This window comes from Gossypium hirsutum, chromosome A05 (assembly GCF_007990345.1).
Source record: "Gossypium hirsutum isolate 1008001.06 chromosome A05, Gossypium_hirsutum_v2.1, whole genome shotgun sequence".
NCBI classification, from domain to species: Eukaryota; Viridiplantae; Streptophyta; class Magnoliopsida; order Malvales; family Malvaceae; genus Gossypium; species Gossypium hirsutum.
The window spans coordinates 25,314,242-25,338,248 of NC_053428.1; the positions used below are offsets into that span (position 1 = coordinate 25,314,242).

Below are 24,007 nucleotides of genomic sequence, written 5' to 3' on the forward strand. Positions count from 1 at the left end.
CTTCATATTTAACTTATACTTACTAAATTAATAATATTTTCTACCCATTTGTCGAATTTAGTGATCTCGAATCACCGTTCCAACACCTCTGAAAATTCAAGCCATTACATTTTTTTTCGTCGGATTTGTGGTCCCGAAACCACTGTTCCGACTAAGCCTAAAATCGGGCTATTACAACTCTCCCCCCCTTTAGGGATTTTCGTCCCCGAAAATCTTACCAGATGGTAGGTTAATGATTTACTTCCACAGTATATTTCAAATTCGCACATGATTTTGGATTTTCATATCTTTTACAGATAATCACATAGATTCATAAGAAAATCAGGATAGCGATATTTCAGCATCTGAAGCTACACAAAGTATCGAAAAATTACAATCCATATAGAATGATATCCATTTTGATAATCTGAGTAGTTTTCAGAACTATCAAATATTTCTCTCTTTTTATATTGTCCTCATTTTCTAATTCATTCACTTTTCCGACCACATTATTATTCTTCCGTACACGAACTTCTGTAACACTACACTCGTAAGCTTATTCAACCAAAATCTCACAAATTTCATTGTAACATTTTACTAATATGGGGGTGAGTGTAGTAAAGCCTCAAATTTATCTTACACATAAATGCGCATAACACATACCATCACAAATAGCCAATTCATTACTAAGTTCACATTCTCAAAGCATTTAATAAACATTTGCTTTTAATCACTTTTGTTCTCAAAACAAAATTCTAACTCAAATCACTAATTCACAATCAAAATTTCTATATAGCATCATAATCCAAATATCATAACTCATATGCTTGTATAATTATAACATTCATCAAATAAAAAAAAATGTTTTATTCTTTGATCCATACTTTTATGAGTTTCAACTCATAATCAATACATTTTCACTCAAACATTTTAGTATTTATTTCTATATTATTAGAATTAACTCAGTTGAAAAACATATCTGTCTCATCAAGATAATTTTCGTCATAGAACAATACTGATAAGGGGGTGATGGTGAAGTCATAAATCTTTCAACTTGCTCTCATAGATACATATATATATATGATTTTGTATTCATCATCAATGTAATACCATCAAAACCACGTAATTCATTCCAAGCAAATTAACACATCTATTTATTACAAATGTTTTCTGTCACTCACAATTTCACACAACGAATTTACTTACTCAAGCTCAATGTTAATATCTAATTAAATTCCAATACTTGGCTTCTATTTTACTTACCGACATTTGCCAAATTAGAGAACGTCTTACGGAATTGAGTACTTCGTTTTCTCGATGCCATAGTCCAACTATGGTCTTACACGTAATCACAAATCACATACCGATGCCATAGCCCAGCTATGGTCTTACACGAAATCACATATCACTTACCGATGCCACAGCCCAGCTATGGTCTTACACGGAATCACATAATCACATGTTCACATGTTGCCATGGTCAAACCATGGTCTTTTCCGTCAATTCATCACATATCACTGAACGAAAGTACTCATTCCTGCGTTCTACTCAATTTGACTTCCAATTCAATTTTTCATACTATTATAATATTCATGGTTTAGACATAAAACAAAATATCTTATTATCTTTAATTTAACAATTAAACATAAGATTCTATCATATGAACATACTAATTTCACTTATTCAAGCAGATGTACATACACACGTTCCATCTATTTAAGTAAATTTGCTTATCATATTCACTTAATCAAATATGTTGAGCACATAGCATTATATAATCACCAACATACTTGGATGAGCTTATCACAACATAAACTTTTTTTGTAACTTATAGTCATCTCTTTTCATACATGAACACATCCATATCACAAATTTTTATACTTACCTTTCCAAATTCCAACATAACGTGAGCATATTTCATTTATCTCAATATCATTTTTAGCATTATCGAAAATAGCTCGATTGAAAATCATCTCTATCTTAACAAAGCAATTTCGTTAGAGCCTGGAGATATCACATCATCAAGAGTAATAACGTGGCATGTATAGCTAGGCTCACATATGCTACGTTTGGTCCGAGAACCGACTAAACCGTAGCTCTGATACCACTAAATGTAACACCCCTTACCCGTATCCAACACCGGAATAGGGTACGAGGCATTACCAAAACACATACACTTGTAAACGTATTTAACCGAGTTATAAAATTTCATCAAAATTAAAACTTTCAAAAATAATTAACATGTTTCTATAACTTTTCACAATATATCCTCAAAATATTATAATCATAATAATTAGGGCCTGCGAGACCCGATACATACTCATGCAATTTAATGCTTCATTTCCGTTTCATTCAATTCGCAATTTCTCATGCTCATAATTTAAATCATATCACTAGAAATTTCCATTTAATTCACGTACAATTCAATGACATCAAATTCAAAACTAATACGTATTTACCATTTAACTCAATGTTTATTGATTATACCATTCAATAACACATTTATGAAATTCTCAATTTAGCAATGAAAATATCACTTTAGTTTGAATAACAACATCGTCCTGATATAAATACACTACCACTTATCCATTTACTTTAATTCTTTTGGGCCCATTTGTCACTTACCATCCTTAATCAAATTAGAGAACGGTCACGGAAAATTGAGTACTTCACTTTCACTTTGCCATAGTATAACTATGGTCTTACGTATGATCACTTATCACTTGTCCCTGATCAGATAAGTGTAGCCACCTATCACTTTGTTTCTTGATCAGATAAGTGTAGCCACTTATCACTTTGTTTCTTGATCAGATAAGTGCAGCCACTTATCACTTTGTCTCTTGATCAGATAAGTGTAGCTAAAACTATCACTTATCACTTTGTCTCTTGATCAGATAAGTATAGCCGAAGCTATCACTTATCACTTTGTCACTTGATCAGATAAGTATAGCCGAAGCTATTACTTATCACTTTCCACTTGTCACTTGATCAGATAAGTGTAGCTAAAGCTACCACTTATCACTTTATCACTTGATCAGAAGTACTCAAATCCGGCGTTCCGCTCAATTTGATCATTTATTCATATATCAGGCTTACCAACATGTGTTAATTCATAAAACCATTCATGGTATTATTTCATGCCAAATCATATACTGAATATACCATACACACATACTATGAAACTTTATTTTCACACATGAGCTGAAACCATGACCAATAATGCACAAAAATAAGCATCATTCATATTTCATCGTTTATGAGTTATAATCAAACATATGACCATTTATACATGAATCATTCATATATTTCCCAATTTTCCTCCTCCTCCTCTCCATTCCACATCCTTAATGTCTATAACACACTTAAACAACATTAACCATAATTTCAATATTCACTAACATGTATATTCAAAGCTGTTTATCCGAGTCAGAGTCACTAAATTATTTTTATCCGGAGCTACGGAGCTCCAAATTAAGATCCGTTAATTTTCCCTGAAACTAGACTCACATATCTTCATACCATAAAATTTTCATAATTTTTGGTTCAGCAAAATAGTACAGTTTATTCTTTAAAGTTTCCCCTGTTTTGTTGTCTGACAGTTCCGACCACTCTTCACTAAAAACTAATTATCTCATTGTACAGAATTCGGATGATGTTTTAGCTTGTTTCTTCTAAAAATAGACTCATTAAGGATTCTAACCATATAAACTATAACTCATAATAATTTATGTACAATTTTTAATGATTTTCCAAATTCAGAACAGGGGAACCCGAATTCATTCTGACCTTGTCTCACAAAATCTATTATATCTCATGATTTACAATTCCATTGCTCACATAATTTCTTTTATAAGAAACTAGACTCAATAAGCTTTAATTTCATATTTTATTCATCCTCTAATTCAATCTCTACAATTTTTGGTGATTTTTCAAAGTTACACTACTGCTGCTGTCCAAAACTGCTTTAGTGCAAAATGTTGATTTCCATTTTGCCCCAAATTTCACAGTTTATACAATTCGGTCCTTTCTCAATTAACCCCTCAATTAATCTAATTTTCTCAATTAGTACTTTACTAGACATTATAAGTTGTTACACAACTATTGAAATTCAGAATTGCCACATATAACTCTATCTTCAAACTCTTTTACTATTAGGTCCCAAACATTCACTTTCTATTCAATTCTTTCAATAAAATCAGCATATGAACAATTTAAAGCTCTAATTTCATGCTAAATCATCATATACTTCCAGCACATATTCATATCAACTTTCAACTTCTTTCATAAAATCAAAAACTAATGAATTTAACAAGTGGGCCTAGTTGTAAAAGTCATAAAAATACAAAAATTTCAAGAAATAGTCAAGAATTGAACTTACTTGTAATAAAAATATGAAGAACCAGCTTGAAGAAGCCCTTCCATGGTGTTTTAGCTGATGAGAATTCAGAAAAATGAAGAGAAATCTAGATAATTCCACTTGGGTCCTAACTTTATTAAGCAAATTTTGCAATTTTCCAATTTTGCCCTTAATTCTCCTTACTTTCTTGCTGATTTCATGCCTCTGCCGTCCAGACCAAATAGACCTTGGGTCTATTTGCTTTTTAAGCCCTCTTCCTTTTATCATTTAAGCTATTTAATCATTTCCCAAAATTTTGCATTTGTTACAATTTAGTCCTTTTTGTTCAATTAATTATCGGAACTTTAAAATTTCTTAACGAAACTTTAATACTAACTTTTTAACACTCCATAAATATTTATAAAAATATTTATGGCTCAGTTTAAAATCCCCGAGGTCTTGATGCCTCATTTCGATTCTAATTATTTTAATATTTATTTCTAGTGCACTATTCACTATTTCAAAAATTTTCCTAACTTCATATTTAACTTATACTTACTAAATTAATAATATTTTCTACCCATTTGTCGAATTTAGTGATCTCGAATCACCGTTCCAACACCTCTGAAAATTCAAGCCATTACATTTTTTTTCGTCGGATTTGTGGTCCCGAAACCACTGTTCCGACTAAGCCTAAAATCGGGCTATTACAGTATTACTATAAATCAAGACTATTTAACATTAATAAATTACAAACATCAACCATAAATTTTATAATTATTTAAACTACTTTTATATAAAATTATTTTACTTCATAAATCTTAAATTCATAATTTATTTTTCTCATACTAACTCAATTCATAATTTAGTTCATACATTCTTTCTCATACTTTTCAATAGTGCTAAAACAAATAATCTCATTTTCAAAATTTCATTTCAATTATTTACCCTATTAACAAAGCTCGGACTATGACAGATACGCGGATTCCATCCAAACACACCAGAATGTCCAACCCAAACACACCCGGAATATTGTAAATCCTCCATAACACACCGGTATAATATATCCTCCCAAACACACCAATAAGGCATTAAATGCCTATTCGGATAAACCGAAGTATATAATAACAGAAACATCCTCTCGGCCGAACTACAATCTCTTCATCACATCACAAATCCAATGGCATGCCATTTGTATCGAATCTAGTCCGACAAGTTAATAGGGTATTATTTTATTTTTACTTTTTTTTTAATTTCAATTTCATTTACACAAAAATTTTCAATACTCATTCAATTCAAATATCTATTATCTTAATTCATATACAAATTAATTTTCACACAAGTGTATACCATCAACACCATACATTTGTCACAATTTATTTATTTTCAATCAATACACTTTTCAAATAATCACATATTCCATAATTCACTTATTCAATTCAATTTGATTCAATTTATATCACTTTCATTTTCACTCAATATTCATATCGATTTCACATACTTACCTCAAGTCTTATTTACCATACATAACAATTAAAATTTCAGCAATCAATAATAATTAAAATTTGAATTATAGTAATACACACCGTAATTCTCCCGTTTTAGTCATCGATGACTTTCTCCTTTCCTTTCGATGCTGATGCTTCCGGTTCTTTGTTGGCTACGAAAATAATAGTAATTTACATTATTATTTACAGCATTAATTATAATAAATAACTAAATTTCTAAACAACTCCTACCTTATTCCCAATTTAATCCTAACTAAACTTAATTATTTTCTTAATCCAATTCACTCTCTTTTTCTATTCAAATTTTGTCTAAACTTATATTTAACTATAAAATTTCCAGCATATTTCCCTAATTTCAAAATTTCTTCAATTTAGTCCCTACAACACAAAACTTATAGCCTAGTTTACAATTTAATCCCTTAATCAATTCTAACTTAGAATTCATTCAATTAAATCCCTAATTCCATAATTTTTCCAACATGAACCCTACTTGGAAACATATGAACTCTTGAACTATCAACTTAATTTCATCAAAATCTTGTTTCAAAGCTCCTAAAACATCAAAATTAACTAAAAAGGACTTAATTGACTTACCAAATTAACTCCAAGCTTCAAATCCTTAGTTTTCTCTTTTTTTTTCTTTCCCTTTTTCTTTCTCTTTTTCTCCCCTGCTTCCCGTTTTCAACTCTGTTTCTATTTCCTTTTGTTTCTTTATTTCTTTAATTCTTTTATACTTTATTATTTTATTAACATAATATAATATTAATATAATATATTAAAATATCTTTTACTTTAATATTAAGTAAATTAATAATTATATAACAAGTGTACATATTTATATTATTACAAATGTCATTATCTAATTTGCTTATTAAATAAAAATCTCATGATTTAATTAATACAATTAATAATTATAAAATATTTTTATACTTAAATTATAAGTAATTAAATATTTAAATTACAAATGTACCCATACAATTCTTACACATGTATATTTTATTACCATACAATTGTCTTCTATTTAATTTATTTATAATATATTATCAATTAAATAATCATAACAATTTAATATAAAACCATAATAATAATCATTATAATATATAAAACCTAAAAAAATCTTTGATTTTATTTCACCAATATGCCACCTCATTTGTAGTCAATGGCTTAATTGCCATTTTAATCCTTTTTATTTTCTATTGCTTTATAATTAAACTTTTACCCTTTATTCAATTTAATCCTTTTTATTACTTACTCTAAATTAAGCTAAATTCACTTAATTAGATCCTAATTAGACACACCACTAGGCTCATAAATATTTTTAATAATTATTTTCGAACTTATTTCACTAAGATGGAGGCCCTATAACTCACTTTTCCGGTGCCCGTGAATTTCAGGTCATTACATTTCTCCCCCCTTAATAAATTTCGTCCTCGAAATTTACCTGAGAAGAGATGAGGATATTGTACTCTCATAGTTTCCTCTGGTTCCCAAGTCGCTTCTTCAACATTATGATTTCTCCATAGGACTTTCACTAAATGAACCTTTTTATTTCTTAATTCTTTCACTTCTCGTGCTAAAATTTGAACCGGCTCTTCTTTATATGATAGATCAGGTCGAACTTCAATATCTTCTATAGAAATTATATAAGAAGGATCTGATCTATATTTCCGTAGCATCGAAACATGAAAAACATCATGAATCCTTTGTAATTCAGAAGGTAAAGCCAATCAATATGCAACTGGTCCAATTCTTTCCACTATTTCATACGGCCCAATAAAACATGGGGTCAATTTACCTTTCCGACCAAATCTCAAAACTTTTTTCCAAGGAGAAACCTTAAGAAATACTTTGTCTCCAACTGAATATTCAATGTCCCGACGTTTCAGATCAGCATAAGATTTTTGTCTGTCAAAAGCTGCTTTTAATCTCTGTTGAATCTTCTTGACTGTTTCTTCTGTTTCACGAATCAATTCCGACCCAATTACTTTTCTTTCATTCAATTCCATCCAACATACTGGTGATCTACATTTTCGACCATATAACGCTTCATACGAAGCCATCTGAATACTAGATTGGAAACTATTATTATAGACTAACTCAGCTAGTGGCAAACCTGCTTCAAACTCAATAATACAAGTTCGAAGCATATCTTCTAGTACCTGAATTACCCGTTCGGACTGTCCGTCAGTTTGGGGATGAAAAGTTGTACTGAAACTAAGTCTAGTACCCAACGACTCATGTAACTGTCTCCAAAATCTCGATGTGAACCGAGGATCTCGATCTGAAATTATTGATATCGGAATGCCATGTAGTCTAACAATTTCTCGAATATACACGCTGCAAGCTTCTGCAATGACCAATCAGTCCTGACTGCTATAAAATGTACTGACTTGGTAAGTCTATCAACTATCACCCAAATAGCATTCTTTTTGCTTGCTGACAACGGTAATCCCGTAATAAAATCCATCGTGATGCGATCCCATTTCCATTCAGGAATATTAATAGGCTGAAGCAATCCAGTAGGAACCTGATGTTCTGCCTTTACCCGTTGGCAAGTCAGACATTTACTTACAAATTCTACTATGTCTCTTTTCATCCCTGGCCACCAGTATAATTCTCTTAAATCTCGATACATTTTCGTGCCTCCGGGGTGCATAGCAAACGAACTATCATGAGCTTCACGTAGAATTAACTCTTTGAACTCAGAAGTATTTGGAATACAAATCTGATTTCGAAAACTCAGGCATCCACAATCATCAATACTAAAATTTTCTGCTGTGCCATTCTGTACCATCTCTCTTTTCTTCAATAATTTGTCATCTTCCAACTGAGCTGATCTAATCTGATCAAACATTACCGGTTTTACTCTTAATTCGGCCAAAAGACTCCCATCATCAGTCATATTAAGCCATGCAAACATTGTTCTTAATTCAATTACAGCTTTTTTGCTTAATGCATCAGCTACAACATTAGCTCTTCCCGGATGATAGTCTATAACACAATCATAATCTTTCAGAAGCTCGATCCAACGCCTTTGTCTCAAATTCAATTCCTTTTGAGAAAGAAGATACTTCAAACTCTTATGATCAGTATAGATGTAGCATTTTTCTCCATAAAGATAATGTCTCCAAATCTTCAATGCAAAAATCACAGCTGCTAACTCAAGATCATGAGTGGGATAATTCCTTTCATGTGATTTCAATTAACGAGATGCATAGGCTATTACCTTCCCATCCTACATCAATACACAACCCAAACCACTCAAAGAAGCATCACTATACACTACAAATTCTTTACCCGATTCTGGCAATGTCAAAACTGGTGCTTCGGTTAACATTCACTTCAATGTTTCAAAACTTTTCTGACATTGATCATCCCAAATAAAAGGAACATTCTTCTGCAATAGTTTAGTCATTAGTAGTGCTATCTTCGAGAATCCATTTACAAACCTCCTGTAATACCCAGCTAAATCGAGAAAACTGCGTACCTCCGATACATTATTTGGCGCCTTCCACTGAACAATTGCTTCGATCTTTTTCGGATCAACTTGAATTCCATCTGCAGATATTACATGTCCCAGAAATACCACTTCTAATAACCAGAACTCGCATTTACTAAGCTTTCCATATAACTGTTTCTCTCGTAAAGTTTGTAGAACTATTCGAAGATGCTGATCATGTTCTGCCTCTGTCTTCGAATATACCAATATATCATCAATGAAAACCACCACAAACTGACCTAAATACGGCTGAAAGATATGATTCATGAGATCCATAAAAGCAGCTGGGGCATTTGTTAACCCAAATGGCATTACCAAGAACTCATAATGGCCATACCTCGTACGAAAAGCTGTTTTCGATACATCACTTTCTTTTACCTTCAACTGATAGTAACCCGACCTTAAGTCAATCTTCGAAAACACAGAAGCTCCTCTCAACTGATCAAATAAATCATCAATGTGAGGCAACGGGTACTTATTTTTAATTGTTACCTTGTTCAACTATCGGTGATCAATACAAAGTCGCATAGAGCCATCTTTCTTTTTAACAAACAATACCGGAGCTCCCCAGGGTGAAATGCCTGGTCTAATAAATCCACGATCTAGTAAATCTTGTAACTACACCTTCAACTCTTTCAACTCAGTGGGCGACATTCGATACGGTGGTATAAAAATTGGTGTTGTACCTGGATACACCTCAATAGCAAATTCAACCTCTCTGTCAGGTGGTAAGCCCCGTAATTCTTCTGGGAATACATCTGGAAACTCACGTACAGTCCTAATCTGACTGCACTGACTCCCAACTGAATCAGAATTAATAACATATGCCAAGTATGCTGGACAACCCTGCTGTAGTAATTATTAGCCTTCATCGCTGAAATAATGCGTGTCGAACCACTGGTACGGATGCCATTCACTTCAATTCTATTCTCATTTTCTGTCTGAATACTAAACCTCTTTTTATAGCAATCCAAAACTACCCCATGTTCATATAGCCAGTCCATACCCAAAATGATATCAAAATCACCAAAAAACATGATCAACAAGTCCACAAGAAACATTTTATCATGTATTATTAACGGGCACCTCCGACATACTCTATCTACTAACACCGTTTGTCCCAAAAGGCTAGACACTTCTATAGAAACTTTAGACATTTCAGATTCTAATTTCCCCGATTCGACTAGTTTTGAATTTATATATGAGTGTGACGAACCCGGATCAATTAAAGCATAAATAGGCTCAGAATACAATAGAAATATACCTGTAACAACATCATGTGCATCGCCCTCCTCACGGGTCTGGACTACGTACGCTCTGGCCGGCGCTCTGGCCTCTGACTGTTGTGTAACTATATCGTTGTTTCTTCTGACACCTCCACCTCTAGACACGGAACCCGAACCACCCCTACTAGATCCTCTGCCACGAACAGTAGGTACTGATCTTTGAGATGTTGCAGGTGTGGCACTTTCACCTTTCAGACAATCTCGAATGAAATGATCTGTGGCCCCACATCAAAAACATTGTCGAGTTATCCTCCAACATTCACCTAAATGTTTCTTTCCGCAATGCTCACAGTCTGGAATTTCTATACTTCGGGATGGACCTCTCACACTACTAGTAGATATTGTCATTTGTTTACCTCTGCTTCTACCACCTCTATCTGAACTAAAACTGGATCTCCAGTCACTTCTTGATTCTCTGAATCTCTTCGGTAATAGATTAGAACTAGTAGTTCCCATACGTTTCCCAGCTGATTTACCAATTTCTGATTTTTTATCCAGACCCAGTACTTGTTCTATCATTTTTGCTCGCTCAACCAGATCAACAAGTTCAGTAATTCTGAGACTTACCAATTGAATCTTGATTTCATCTCGCAGTCCCCGTAGAAATCGTTTACAACTATCAGCCTCGGTTGGAACATATTCTAAAGCATACCTGCTCAATCTAGAGAACTCTCGCTCATAATCCAGTACTGACATATTCCCCTGTTTCAACACTAAAAACTCTTGCTTTTTCTCTTCGATGTACAATTCCCCAGTATACTTTTTTTCTGAAATTCTTTTTGAAACAAGTCCCAAGTTACCTGATCATCCGGCAAATGTCTAACCACAGATTCTCACCAGAGATACGCTTCTCCTTGTAACAGTGATATAGCACATATCAGACTCTCTCGGGGGGTGCAGTCTAATTGTTGCAAAACTCTTTTTGTTGTTTCTATCCAATTTTCAACAACGGATGGATCAGCTCCTTTTAATCCCTGAAATTCCGTGGCACCATATTTTCGTAGCTCTTTAATTGGGGCCTGTCTGACAGTAGGTACAGATGTAGTAGCAGGTATAGCTCTCACTATATGCTGTAATGCATCAGCTATATCTCTTAACACTTGTGAGGTATTTCTTTCTCTCCCTACGTTAGGAGATTAATTGTTTAACGGATTCACACCAGGTGTAACAGATTCAGTTTCTTCTAATTCTCGACTTCCAGTATACATTTCCTGTTCAACATTATCCATTCTTTCATCTGACATTTTATCTATAAAAAAAATCAAATAAATACATTAGCATCCAAAAATCCCGACTCAATTTCGACTCGACAGTGGCATGTACTTCTAAACTCACTTCCGAGCCCAATTTAGCCCGAGAATCGGCTAAACCTGATAGCTCTGATACCAACAATTGTAACACCCCCTAACCCCAAACCATTACCAGAACGAGGTTATGAGGCATTACCAGACATATCAGACAACTTACGAATAATTTACAATTAATATAACTTTCATAGTATAATATAATAATTAAGTCCCTATCTTAAACTCTCGAAGTTCAAACACGTATTAAAAATAGAACGGGACTTGTTCGAGTATTCCAATTTTTTTTATAAAAATTTCGGTAGCATTTCTGCTTATTTTTACCTAAACCTCCTGCAAATTCAAACCAAAACAACCAACACCAATATTTCACATTCATATACTAATATTTATATTATTAACAAAATTTTAATTTAATAACTATCATAGCATCATTCAAAATTGATTAAAAACTTCATTCATTTAACAACTTAATGTTCATGTATCAAAATATCATGTACTTTCAATACCATTTCATTTAGCCATCTAAATTTTATAATTCATCCTTCACTACCCAAAGTAATATACATATTCAAGTGACTAAATAACACCTATGTACATGCCACCTTTACCCAAAAGAAAAATATACATCACCAAGTTTGTGTTGGAGTTGGGATTGTTCTGGATGCTGAGCCGGGACACTTGACTTCTACTAACCTGCGCACAGAAACAACTGTACGCTGAGTATGGATATACTCAGTGGTATTACTATAAATCAAGACTATTTAACATTAATAAATTACAAACATCAACCATAAATTTTATAATTATTTAAACTACTTTTATATAAAATTATTTTACTTCATAAATCTTAAATTCATAATTTATTTTTCTCATACTAACTCAATTCATAATTTAGTTCATACATTCTTTCTCGTACTTTTCAATAGTGCTAAAACAAATAATCTCATTTTCAAAATTTCATTTCAATTATTTACCCTATTAACAAAGCTCGGACTATGACAGATATGCGGATTCCATCCAAACACACCAGAATGTCCAACCCAAACACACCCGGAATATTGTAAATCCTCCATAGCACACCGGTATAATATATCCTCCCAAACACACCAATAAGGCATTAAATGCCTATTCGGATAAACCGAAGTATATAATAACAGAAACATCCTCTCGGCCGAACTACAATCTCTTCATCACATCACAAATCCAATGGCATGCCATTTGTATCGAATCTAGTCCGACAAGTTGATAGGGTATTATTTAATTTTTACTTTTTTTTTAATTTCAATTTCATTTACACAAAAATTTTCAATACTCATTCAATTCAAATATCTATTATCTTAATTCATATACAAATTAATTTTCACACAAGTGTATACCATCAACACCATACATTTGTCACAATTTATTTATTTTCAATCAATACACTTTTCAAATAATCACATATTCCATAATTCATTTATTCAATTCAATTTGATTCAATTTATATCACTTTCATTTTCACTCAATATTCATATCGATTTCACATACTTACCTCAAGTCTTATTTACCATACATAACAATTAAAATTTCAGCAATCAATAATAATTAAAATTTGAATTATAGTAGTACACACCGTAATTCTTCCGTTTTAGTCATCGATGACTTTCTCCTTTCCTTTCGATGCTGATGCTTCCGGTTCTTTGTTGGCTACGAAAATAATAGTAATTTACATTATTATTTACAGCATTAATTATAATAAATAATTAAATTTCTAAACAACTCCTACCTTATTCCCAATTTAATCCTAACTAAACTTAATCATTTTCTTAATCCAATTCACTCTCTTTTTCTATTCAAATTTTGTCTAAACTTATATTTAACTATAAAATTTCCAGCATATTTCCCTAATTTCGAAATTTCTTCAATTTAGTCCCTACAATATAAAACTTATAGCCTAGTTTACAATTTAATCCCTTAATCAATTCTAACTTAGAATTCATTCAATTAAATCCCTAATTCCATAATTTTTCCAACATGAACCCTACTTGGAAACATATGAATTCTTGAACTATCAACTTAATTTCATCAAAATCTTGTTTCAAAGCTCCTAAAACATCAAAATTAACTAAAAAGGACTTAATTGACTTACCAAATTAACTCTAAGCTTCAAATCCTTAATTTTCTCTTTTATTTTTCTTTCCCTTTTTCTTTCTCTTTTTCTCCCCTGCTTCCCGTTTTCAACTCTGTTTCTATTTCCTTTTGTTTCTTTATTTCTTTAATTCTTTTATACTTTATTATTTTATTAACATAATATAATATTAATATAATATATTAAAATATCTTTTACTTTAATATTAAGTAAATTAATAATTATATAACAAGTGTACATATTTATATTATTACAAATGTCATTATCTAATTTGCTTATTAAATAAAAATCTCATGATTTATTTAATACAATTAATAATTATAAAATGTTTTTATACTTAAATTATAAGTAATTAAATATTTAAATTACAAATGTACCCATACAATTCTTACACATGTATATTTTATTACCATACAATTGTCTTCTATTTAATTTATTTATAATGTATTATCAATTAAATAATCATAACAATTTAATATAAAACCATAATAATAATCATTATAATATATAAAACCTAAAAAAATCTTTGATTTTATTTCACCAATATGCCACCTCATTTGTAGTCAATGGCTTAATTGCCATTTTAATCCTTTTTATTTTCTATTGCTTTATAATTAAACTTTTACCCTTTATTCAATTTAATCCTTTTTATTACCTACTCTAAATTAAGCTAAATTCACTTAATTAGATCCTAATTAGACACACCACTAGGCTCATAAATATTTTTAATAATTATTTTCGAACTTATTTCACTAAGACGGAGGCCCTATAACTCACTTTTTCGGTGCCCGTGAATTTCAGGTCATTACAGCAATAGCTGACTTCTTAGCAACTCGTACAACGAAGGAATATGAGCCATTGAAATTTGATTTCCCAGATGAAGACTTAATGTGCATTACAGAAAAAGAGTGTGAGGTCATCAAAAGAAAAGACATGGAGGATGAGCTTTGATGGTGCATCGAATGCATTGGGGCATGGGATTGGAGCAATCTTAGTATCACCAGAAGGGAACCATTATCCGTTCACTGCCAGGCTGAATTTCTTCTGTACCAATAACATAGCGGAATATGAAGCTTGTATCATAGGACTTCGTGCAGCAATTACCAAAACATCCAAACTTTAGAGGTATACGAAGACTCAGCATTGGTGATTTATCAGATCCGTGGAGATTGGGAAGTGAGGGATTCAAAATTAGTCAAATACAGTGATCTCGTGGCAGGGTTGATTAAAGAATTCAAAGAAATAACTTTTAATTACTTTCCACGAGAAGAAAACCAGTTAGCTGATGCCCTGGCCACTTTGGCTTCAATGTTTAAAGCAAACAGAGAAACAGAAATAATTGCTCTTCAAATGAGCATATATGAAGTCCTTGCACATTGTTTCAGCATTGAGAAAGAGCCAGATGGGCAGCCATGGTTCCATGATATCTTAGAATACATCAAGAATCAAAGGTATCCCGAGCAAGCAAATGTGAACGACAGAAGAACAATCAGAAGAATGGCAGCGGAATTTATTCTTGATGGGGACATCCTATACAAAAGAGGAAAAGATCAGGTGCTCTTGAGATGCGTGGATACAGTTGAAGCCAGAAAAATACTTAAAGATGTCCATGAAGGAACTTGCGGGACACATGCCAATGGTTTCACTATGGCCAGGAAGATTATAAGACTCGGATATTACTGGCTGTCGATAGAAAGCGACTGCATTAATTTCGCATGAAAATGCCATAAATGTCAAATTTATGGTGATAAAATTCATGTAGCCCCTTTGCCCCTTCACGTCATGACTTTTCCGTGGCCTTTTTCTATGTGGGGCATGGATGTTATAGGGCCAATTTCCCCAAAAGCTTCCAATGGACACCGGTTCATTTTTGTGGTCATTGATTACTTCACAAAATGGATAGAAGCCGCATCGTTTGCCAATGTGACGAAGACTGCGGTTTGCAGGTTTTTGAAAAAGGAAATCATTTGTCGATATGGTTTGCCTGAAAGAATCATTTCAGATAACGCCTTGAATTTGAACAACAAGATGATGAAAGAAGTGTGTGAGCAATTCCAAATAAAGCATCATAATTCCTCGCCCTATCGCCCAAAGATGAATGGAGCGGTTGAAACGGCCAACAAGAATATTAAGAAGATTATTGGGAAAATGACTGAGACATATAAAGACTGGCACGAGAACCTACCATTTGCTTTGTATGCATATCGCACATCTGTACGGACATCTACGGGGGCAACTCCTTTCTCTCTGGTCTATGGAATGGAAGCTGTGCTACCTATCGAAGTTGAGATCCCCTCTCTACGAGTCATAATGGAGTCGAAATTAGAGGAAGCAGAATGGGTTCGAGCTCGATATGACCAGTTAAACCTCATCGAAGAAAAACGTCTAAAGGCAATTTGTCATGGACAAATGTACCAGAAGAGAATGATTGCGACTCATGACAAGAAAATACGGCCAAGAGAATTCCACGAAGAAGAACTCGTGCTGAGAAAGATTCTCCCAATACAAAGAGACCTGCGAGGAAAATGGGCACCGAATTGGGAAGGACTATACGTCGTAAAGAAGGCATTCTTGGGCGGAGCTTTGATTCTCACCGAGATGGATGGGAAGGAGTAACCGAGTCCAGTGAACTCAGATGCTGTAAAGAAATATTATGCTTGAAAAAGAAAACCAAGATGAAAACCCGAAAAGGGCATCTTAAAAAAAGAGAGAAAAAAGGGATCAATGTGAAAACCCGAAAAGGGCGTCTTGATTAAACATAAAAGATTAGGATGAAAACTCGAAAGGGCATTCTAATAAAGCAAACCCGGGCTTAAAGAATAAGGCGTTTTGAACGGTGGGTCAAATAGTGAGACTACAGAATTTGAAGCATTTCTGAAAGCTCGAAATCTTCTACGCAAGAAGCCATGCTCGAAAAGATTCTTGATTGAGAAACGTGGAAAAGTTCATGCATTGTATATCTAGAGCATTTGTATTCATTGAATGCAATCCCTTTTCTCTTTATGACACTTTTTTACTATTATTGGTTAACTTTCTTTGTTTACTACATTTGAAATGAATAAATGCGAGGTATCCTTTTGTCCCTACCTGACCATTTTTTTCATGTATCTCATTATGTGGTCCGTTTACATGATAAATAGTGAAATGATATACTCTAAACAAAAGAAATGTTAAGCATTACCTGGGTAAGAATTTGATAAGTACAAGAGCCTCAACGCAAGGACAAAACTCAACCAGGGGCAAAAGAGTGATATCTGAGAAATACAGATTATTCGTGAAGCTTGAGGACGGGTACAGAGCCTAAAGAGAAAGTCAAGAGTCGAAACAATGAACACAGATCATCAAAAATCGTGACGAAAAAGGGATATATGACAAACATGCCTAAAGCTCATATCATAATCATGTAGGCATAAATGCATTTAAGACAAACATGTGCATATCATGATGACATCATGCATGACATATACAGGTACTCCAGTAGAGCAAGAGGATGTGATGATAGCTGAAAAGACACATGAATTCCACCAGATGACATGTTTTGGTATTCTGATGTTTTATTTCTGTTTTTCAAAAATCAACTCATATTGCGAGAGGTGAGTTGAGCCTCAGGACATGCTGAGGTAATTTCAATTTCTGTTTTCTTCAATTTATGTTTTTCAAAAACCAGCTCATATTGCGAGAGGTGAGTTGAGCCTCAGGGCACGCTGAGGTATTTTCAATTTCTGCTTTTCAATTTCTGCTTTTCAAAAAAAATCAACTCATATTGCGAGAGGTGAGTTGAGCCTCAGGACACGCTGAGGTAATTTCAATTTATGTTTGTCAAAAAAATCAACTCATATTGCGAGAGGTGAGTTGAGCCTCAGGGTACACTGAGGTGTTTTCGATTTCTGCATTCCAATTTCTGCTCTTAAAAAAATCAACTCATATTGCGAGAGGTGAGTTAAGCCTCAGGACACGCTGAGGTAATTTCAATTTCTGTTTGTCAAAAATCAACTCATATCGCGAGAGGTGAGTTGAGCCTCGGCTCACATGCTGAGGTCTTTTCAATTTCTGTTTTTCAATTTCTGTTCGTCAAAATCAACTCATATTGCGAGAGGTGAGTTGAGCCTCGAGGCACGCTGAGGTATTTTCAATTAATGTTTTTCAATTTATGCTTTTCAAAAATCAACTCATATTACGAGAGGTGAGTTGAGCCTCGGGTCACATGCCAAGGTATTTCCAAAATCTGTTTGGCAAATTTTGTTTTCAAAAATCAACTCATATTGCGAGAAGTGAGTTGAGCCTTTGCTCACGTGCTGAGCTATTTTTCAATTTCTATTTTTAATGTCTAGTTTTTAAAAGTCAATTCATATTGCGAGAAATGAGTTGAGCTCAGGATCACACACCGAGTAAAGAACAAAGATTGGAGTCGATTGAAGGCACTAGATTTTGTCTCCCTGAAGTTGCAGTGGAGCTGGTCGAGGATATCAGATCTTGCCTTTCTGAAGTGGCAGAAGAGAAGACCAAAACCTTATCTCACGGAAGCAATAGAAGAGAAGATTGAAGCTGTAGATCTTATCCTTCTGAAGTTACAGTGAAGCAGATGGAAGCCACAAATCTCATATCCTTGAAACTACATTGAAGTAGATTGAAGCTACAAGGCCCATATCAGAAGATGCAATGAACTGAACCAAAGCTACAAGATGCGATAGACTAGTAAGAGACTGCCTGGAAAAGAAGAGCGCCAAAGAAGTCAACAATTGGCAAGACCGGGCAAAATTGGCCTTTCATTATGTCTTTGCTCTATTCCCGTTACACGATAATGAGCAAAGAGGGGCAGCTGTTGTAGGCCAATTTTGGCCCAAATACAACCAAATACCCACTCCAATTTCATTAGCCCAACATCATCAAACCTAATCTAAACCAACAGCCCACCTAAACTAACCTACTAAACATTTTCCAGCAAAGAAAAAAACCCTAGCCACCTCCCCACTTTCCTCTGACACCAGCCACCATCACCTGCTCCACCAGTCACCCCCATGCCCTACAAAAACAGAGCAAACAAGTAAGACGGGAAAATATGGCAAAAGTAATAAAAAAAACTTGTAAAAGATGGCTATAAAAAGCCATTCAAAAATGTTGTAAAGCGGGGGGTTTATTTTTTTTTGTAAAAGAAAGATTGTAACACAGATATTGGAAATAAAAACGGATACAAAAACAAAAAAAAGAGAAGGAAGGTTCAAGAGGTTTAGTTTTGTTCTTTTTTTTTCCTTTTTTCTTCTTTTTGTTCTCTGCTTACCTTGTTTTTTTTCATATTTATTCATTGTTTTTTTTTCCTTTTCTTTTTTCAAGAAAACCTTTTTTTAACAAAGAAACATAAAAAATTTTAAAGTAGGCATACCTAGGTTGCGCTCCTTCGCTGTACACGGCGGTCACCGCCGTCGTCGTTGGCTGTAGGGCGGGTCTCTAAGGAACCCAATCGACAGAAAGAAAAAGGGGGAGGGGAAGAGAGCATGGAAGTTTTTTTTGTTTTTTTTTTTAAGATTGGGGGTTGAAAATGAAACACAAAAAAAAAATCTTTGTTTTTAAATAATGGTGTTGAAACGGCACTATTTTGTTTGGTGGGTGGGGTCTGTGCACTTTCTCTAAAAGGGAAATTTATGCGTTTAGTCCTCCTCTCTCGCAACCTCATTCAATTAACCCCCATTTTCTATCTTCTTTTGTTTTTTAAATTTGGCCCTCAAATCTTGTTTGGTTTTCGTTTTGATCCCTAATTAACTATCCAATATTTATATTTTATATCCCGAATTTTAATTTGTTTTTAGCCATGCCCTAAATCTATTTAATTCATTTATTAACCTTTTTTTTTAAATGTTTCATTTATATGTTATTTCAAATATTTTATATGTTGTTTATTTACATCATTATTGCAAATATTTTATATATATATTTTGTACATTTCCTAATATTTTATTTTATTGTAGATATTATTATTATTATTATATACTCTTATTATATGCATATATATGAAGTATCTTTTATGTACATATTATTTTATATTATTATTACCAAATATATCATTTTTTCTTATTATTAGTACATGATTTGTTTTTATTTTCTTTTTTTGCAAATATCATTATTATTGTTATAATAATTTCTAGTATTCCATGTTAAAATTTTTCATTAATGATATCATTGTTTGCGTCGTTTATCTATTTTTAAATTCTCACTTTAGAAATATTTTTTTCTTATGTTTTAATTAATTTCAATAAATAAAGCAACGTGCCGATTTAACATTAAGTCGTAGATTTCATCGCTATGTTGGGTGGAATTTGTCGGCTCGTGCTAAAGACGGAACACCCTTCTAAAAGACCAAAAAAAATAAAAACTAAAATTTTTCATCTTTTTAATCGGATCACGACTAAATATTACATTGAACTCGCATTTTTGAAAATCAAGACAACACGTGTTTATAAGATACCAATTTTGGGCGTCACGAGGGTGCTAATACCTTCCCCGCGCGTAACCGACTCTCGAACCTTATTTTTCTCTGGACTTTTGACGTAGACCTAAACTCGGCCTTCCTTTTGTTTTAAAAAATAAATCTAATAGGTGTCAGATCACACTTAGGAAAAAGGATCGGTGGCGACTCCCTTTTCATTTTAAAATCAAACTTCAGTTTTCAAGTTTTCAAGTTTTAAATAAATCGCCACAATTAGCGACCAAAGCTAAACATTTTTTACGTCGCTACAATATAGATATAAATTCTAAAAGGATACACAAATATAAGATTTAAATTTAAAGTAACATTATTTTTGACATTTAAACTTTATCGCCTCATTTTTTATTTTTATTATAATATGGAAACTTCCTTGTGTGTGTGTGAATTTTTGGTTTGGTGAATAGATTTTTAATTAATATAATAATGATTAAAGAGAGTGGAGAGTTTCCCATTAGAAAATCCACAAAAGATTCTTTTCTGATACCTTTAGTACAGCCCCGCTTTTGTATTAGTTGTATAATATGCTTAAATTCTACTGATATCGTGGACTTAGGGCTCCTTTGGTTTGCCATTGCATACCAGTGAGGTGCGGTTGGGGGGGGAAATGGCAGCAACCGCACTGGTCAGCCCTTTGGTTCAGCATGCCAGTCCGGTGAGAAGCAGCCTCCACCACGCTGGTCAGCCCCAAATCAACTGGAGATTGTTGGTCCGGTAAAAATTTAGCAACTCTAGTAGCTTTTTCTTTTCCTCTTTTACCCATATTATTTCTTTTGTTTCTTTTCCTCTTTTGTTTCTTCTGATGTTTGGTTACCCTTCTTCTCCCCTTTCCCCTTCCCCTTGGTTTGCAAATCAGTTTGGTCAAGGTGATGGTGGTGACTGTTTACGGGTTAACATGCATTTCTCCTTTTGCAGATTTCAACTATTGCTGGTGAATTGAGATACACCGATGCCATGAAACTGCTGTATACCTTAGAGGAAGCAACCAAAGGGTCTGTTTTTGCTAAAATTTTCATTTTATTTTAATGACCCCTCTGTTATTTGGTTAAATTTCAAAAATAGTCCTACAGATAAATTCAGATCATTGTTTTGCATTCAATAATCTTTCCAGAAAAGAAGGCTTCTTATGATGAATGTGCTAATGAGGTTTTAGGCAGTTGAAACTAGCAACTGATGCAATTTCTTTCTTTGAGCATCTAATACATTAATAAGTAGTGTCGTGAAATTCTTATGAAAAACTTCTACTTTTTGTAAAAGACAATGTTAATGAAACCCCTGCCGAGGAAATGAATGAAAATCTTTTCTAAAATGTAAATAACGGGAAAGAAATGAGGTGAAGCACATAAATCTCTTTAAGTAGCAAATATATTGTGCAGTTGTTTTGTTGATGAAGATGTGGACTTACTGTTGTATCAATTGACTGAATTCATAGTTGGTAGCAACTTAATATTATGTTCGGTAATGATTTTCCAGTGTATCCATCGCCTAGTGAGCAGTCAGCAGCTGACGGTGCTCAAAAGCAAAAGCTGGATGATGCCGACAAAAAAATTGATGTTTTCTTCTTCCATAATTCTATTCCTTTTAGTGCCGCTAAATCCATGTATTTGCATGTTGAATTTTATATAAGCAAATTAAGTGATCAGTTTACTAATGCAGGGAAGAAGTAGATGAGTTGTGCCGAACGCGGAGGAGAAAGAGGACAGTTCATGTACTGCCTCAGAAATGTTCTTTGAGCTATTGATGTATAAACATTTTCCTTCTTTGAGCTAAATACTATTTGTTGTTTACTTATAAGTGATCTTTGAGCTGTTACCAGTAGTAATTTAGATTCTTGGTCTCCAAAATGTTGGTGTATAAACAATCATGAGAAGGAAAATGTTCGTTTTGCAGCCAAAAGAAATTTCATGGTTTTTATGTTTATTGATTGTAGGCTGTCAGAAAAGATAATAAACAACGGTTTAGCCTTCTTGAGGAAAATGGGGAGCTTCTGATACGTGCAAACCAAGGCCATACCGTCATGGTGATGAATCTTTCTTAAAAATTTATTAATTTCTTCATGCTTTATCTGAATTGTCACCTTAGATTATTTTTAGCTGTTGTTTTGAGCATCTTTATTTATGTCTATGCACTTCTAAGGAAGATATTGTATGTCACGTTGGCAGACAGTTGAGTCCGAAAGATTATTAAAACAAATACTTTCAGCTGATGAAGTGCAATGTAAGAACATCATGTCTCTTAGATTTATGGACTTTCTTTATGCCTTTTATTTTGCATAATCCTCTTGATTTTCCCTGAGATGATAGTTTGCGTACATGGAACCTATAAGAGGAATTTGGAATCAATTTTGGAGTCGGGTTTGAAGCGCATGAAAAGATTGCATGTTCACTTCTCAAGTGGCTTGCCGACTGACGGTGAAGTGATAAGTGGTGAGATATCATGAAATTTCTCTTTACTGTTCCTCTGAACTTTGACATACGAACTCCTTCATTTTACTCTCTATTTTTAATATGCCAGCACTGTATACGTGAAAAACTGCTTAGGGGTGTTGTTATGCTTGTTATCTGCATTTCACCATAGGATTCATGCTAAAGATTATGAAAGGGGATTACTAAGGTGCCGATATAAAACGTGAATTTTAAGCGATAATGGGAAATGACAAGCACTAATCGGCATAAATTGAGTTTTAGTGAATCTAAATGCTGTAGAGGGCCTATGATGATTTGTATCTTTTACCCTCTTCAGGTATGAGACGAGATGTTAACGTTTTGATCTATCTTGATGTTAGAAAAGCTTTGGAAGGTAAGCATGCTTGCAGTTATTGCTTCGGTTCATAAAATCATGAAAGAAGCAAGTCATCTTTCTCACTTTTCTTTAGAGTCGTGGCCGAACATATATTGATTTGTTCTTGCCAAACTACGGTTCTTAAGTTGTCTTCGCTTGTTTTCTTGATGACTGCAGAAGGCATGAAGCTTTACATTTCAGACAACAAAGTGATATTGACTTAAGGTTTTGATGGGGTGGTACCTGTCAAGTGCTTTGAGAAAATAGAATCATGGCCAGACAGAAAACCTATACCTTTCTTAAATGTTTAAAATTGAATGATGAAATGATCATCTTTTTTTTTTTTTACTTTCTTTTAAACCTGTGTGATGACAAACTTGTATTTATAAAAGATGACCACCATTCATATTTGTCCAAGTCGATTACAATAAGAGTACATTTTATCTATTAAAATTGTTAATCCAAGTCTGTTCAATCTTTAGACAAAATGAACCTTGCTAAACAAGTTATGCGTGCAATTTAGTTGGAGAGGTTTTTTGTTAACTCATGTAAGATTTTTGTTGGTTAAACTATTAGAAATTCAAGAGTAAATTGGGACATCTAATATAAAAATGAGCAATTTAGTCCTTATATGCTTCGTTTTGAAGCAAACAAGTAACTTTTGAATAGTTTTAATATTTTTCTTATCTAAATGCTCGTGGAAAA

At 33.4% G+C, this 24,007-nt stretch overlaps 2 protein-coding genes across 2 annotated transcripts; one reads left to right on the plus strand and one right to left on the minus strand.

Moving 5' to 3' along the window:
• Nucleotides 1–8,895: 8,895 nt before the first annotated feature.
• Nucleotides 8,896–11,852, minus strand: LOC121228893 (uncharacterized). Its single transcript, XM_041111909.1, has 8 exons — nucleotides 11,766–11,852; nucleotides 11,492–11,678; nucleotides 10,965–11,408; nucleotides 10,587–10,823; nucleotides 10,009–10,125; nucleotides 9,273–9,561; nucleotides 9,050–9,058; nucleotides 8,896–8,956 (listed from the first exon to the last, which is right to left on the minus strand). Exons 1-8 carry the CDS (start codon nucleotides 11,850–11,852, stop codon nucleotides 8,896–8,898), a joined length of 1,431 nt encoding a protein of 476 aa, XP_040967843.1.
• Nucleotides 11,853–22,099: 10,247 nt separating this feature from the next.
• Nucleotides 22,100–23,641, plus strand: LOC107901778 (tRNA 2'-phosphotransferase 1-like). Its single transcript, XM_016827926.2, has 6 exons — nucleotides 22,100–22,263; nucleotides 22,452–22,541; nucleotides 22,684–22,738; nucleotides 22,825–22,947; nucleotides 23,264–23,320; nucleotides 23,480–23,641. Exons 2-6 carry the CDS (start codon nucleotides 22,539–22,541, stop codon nucleotides 23,524–23,526), a joined length of 285 nt encoding a protein of 94 aa, XP_016683415.2. The 5' UTR covers nucleotides 22,100–22,263; nucleotides 22,452–22,538; the 3' UTR covers nucleotides 23,527–23,641.
• The last annotated feature ends 366 nt before the right edge of the window (nucleotides 23,642–24,007 follow it).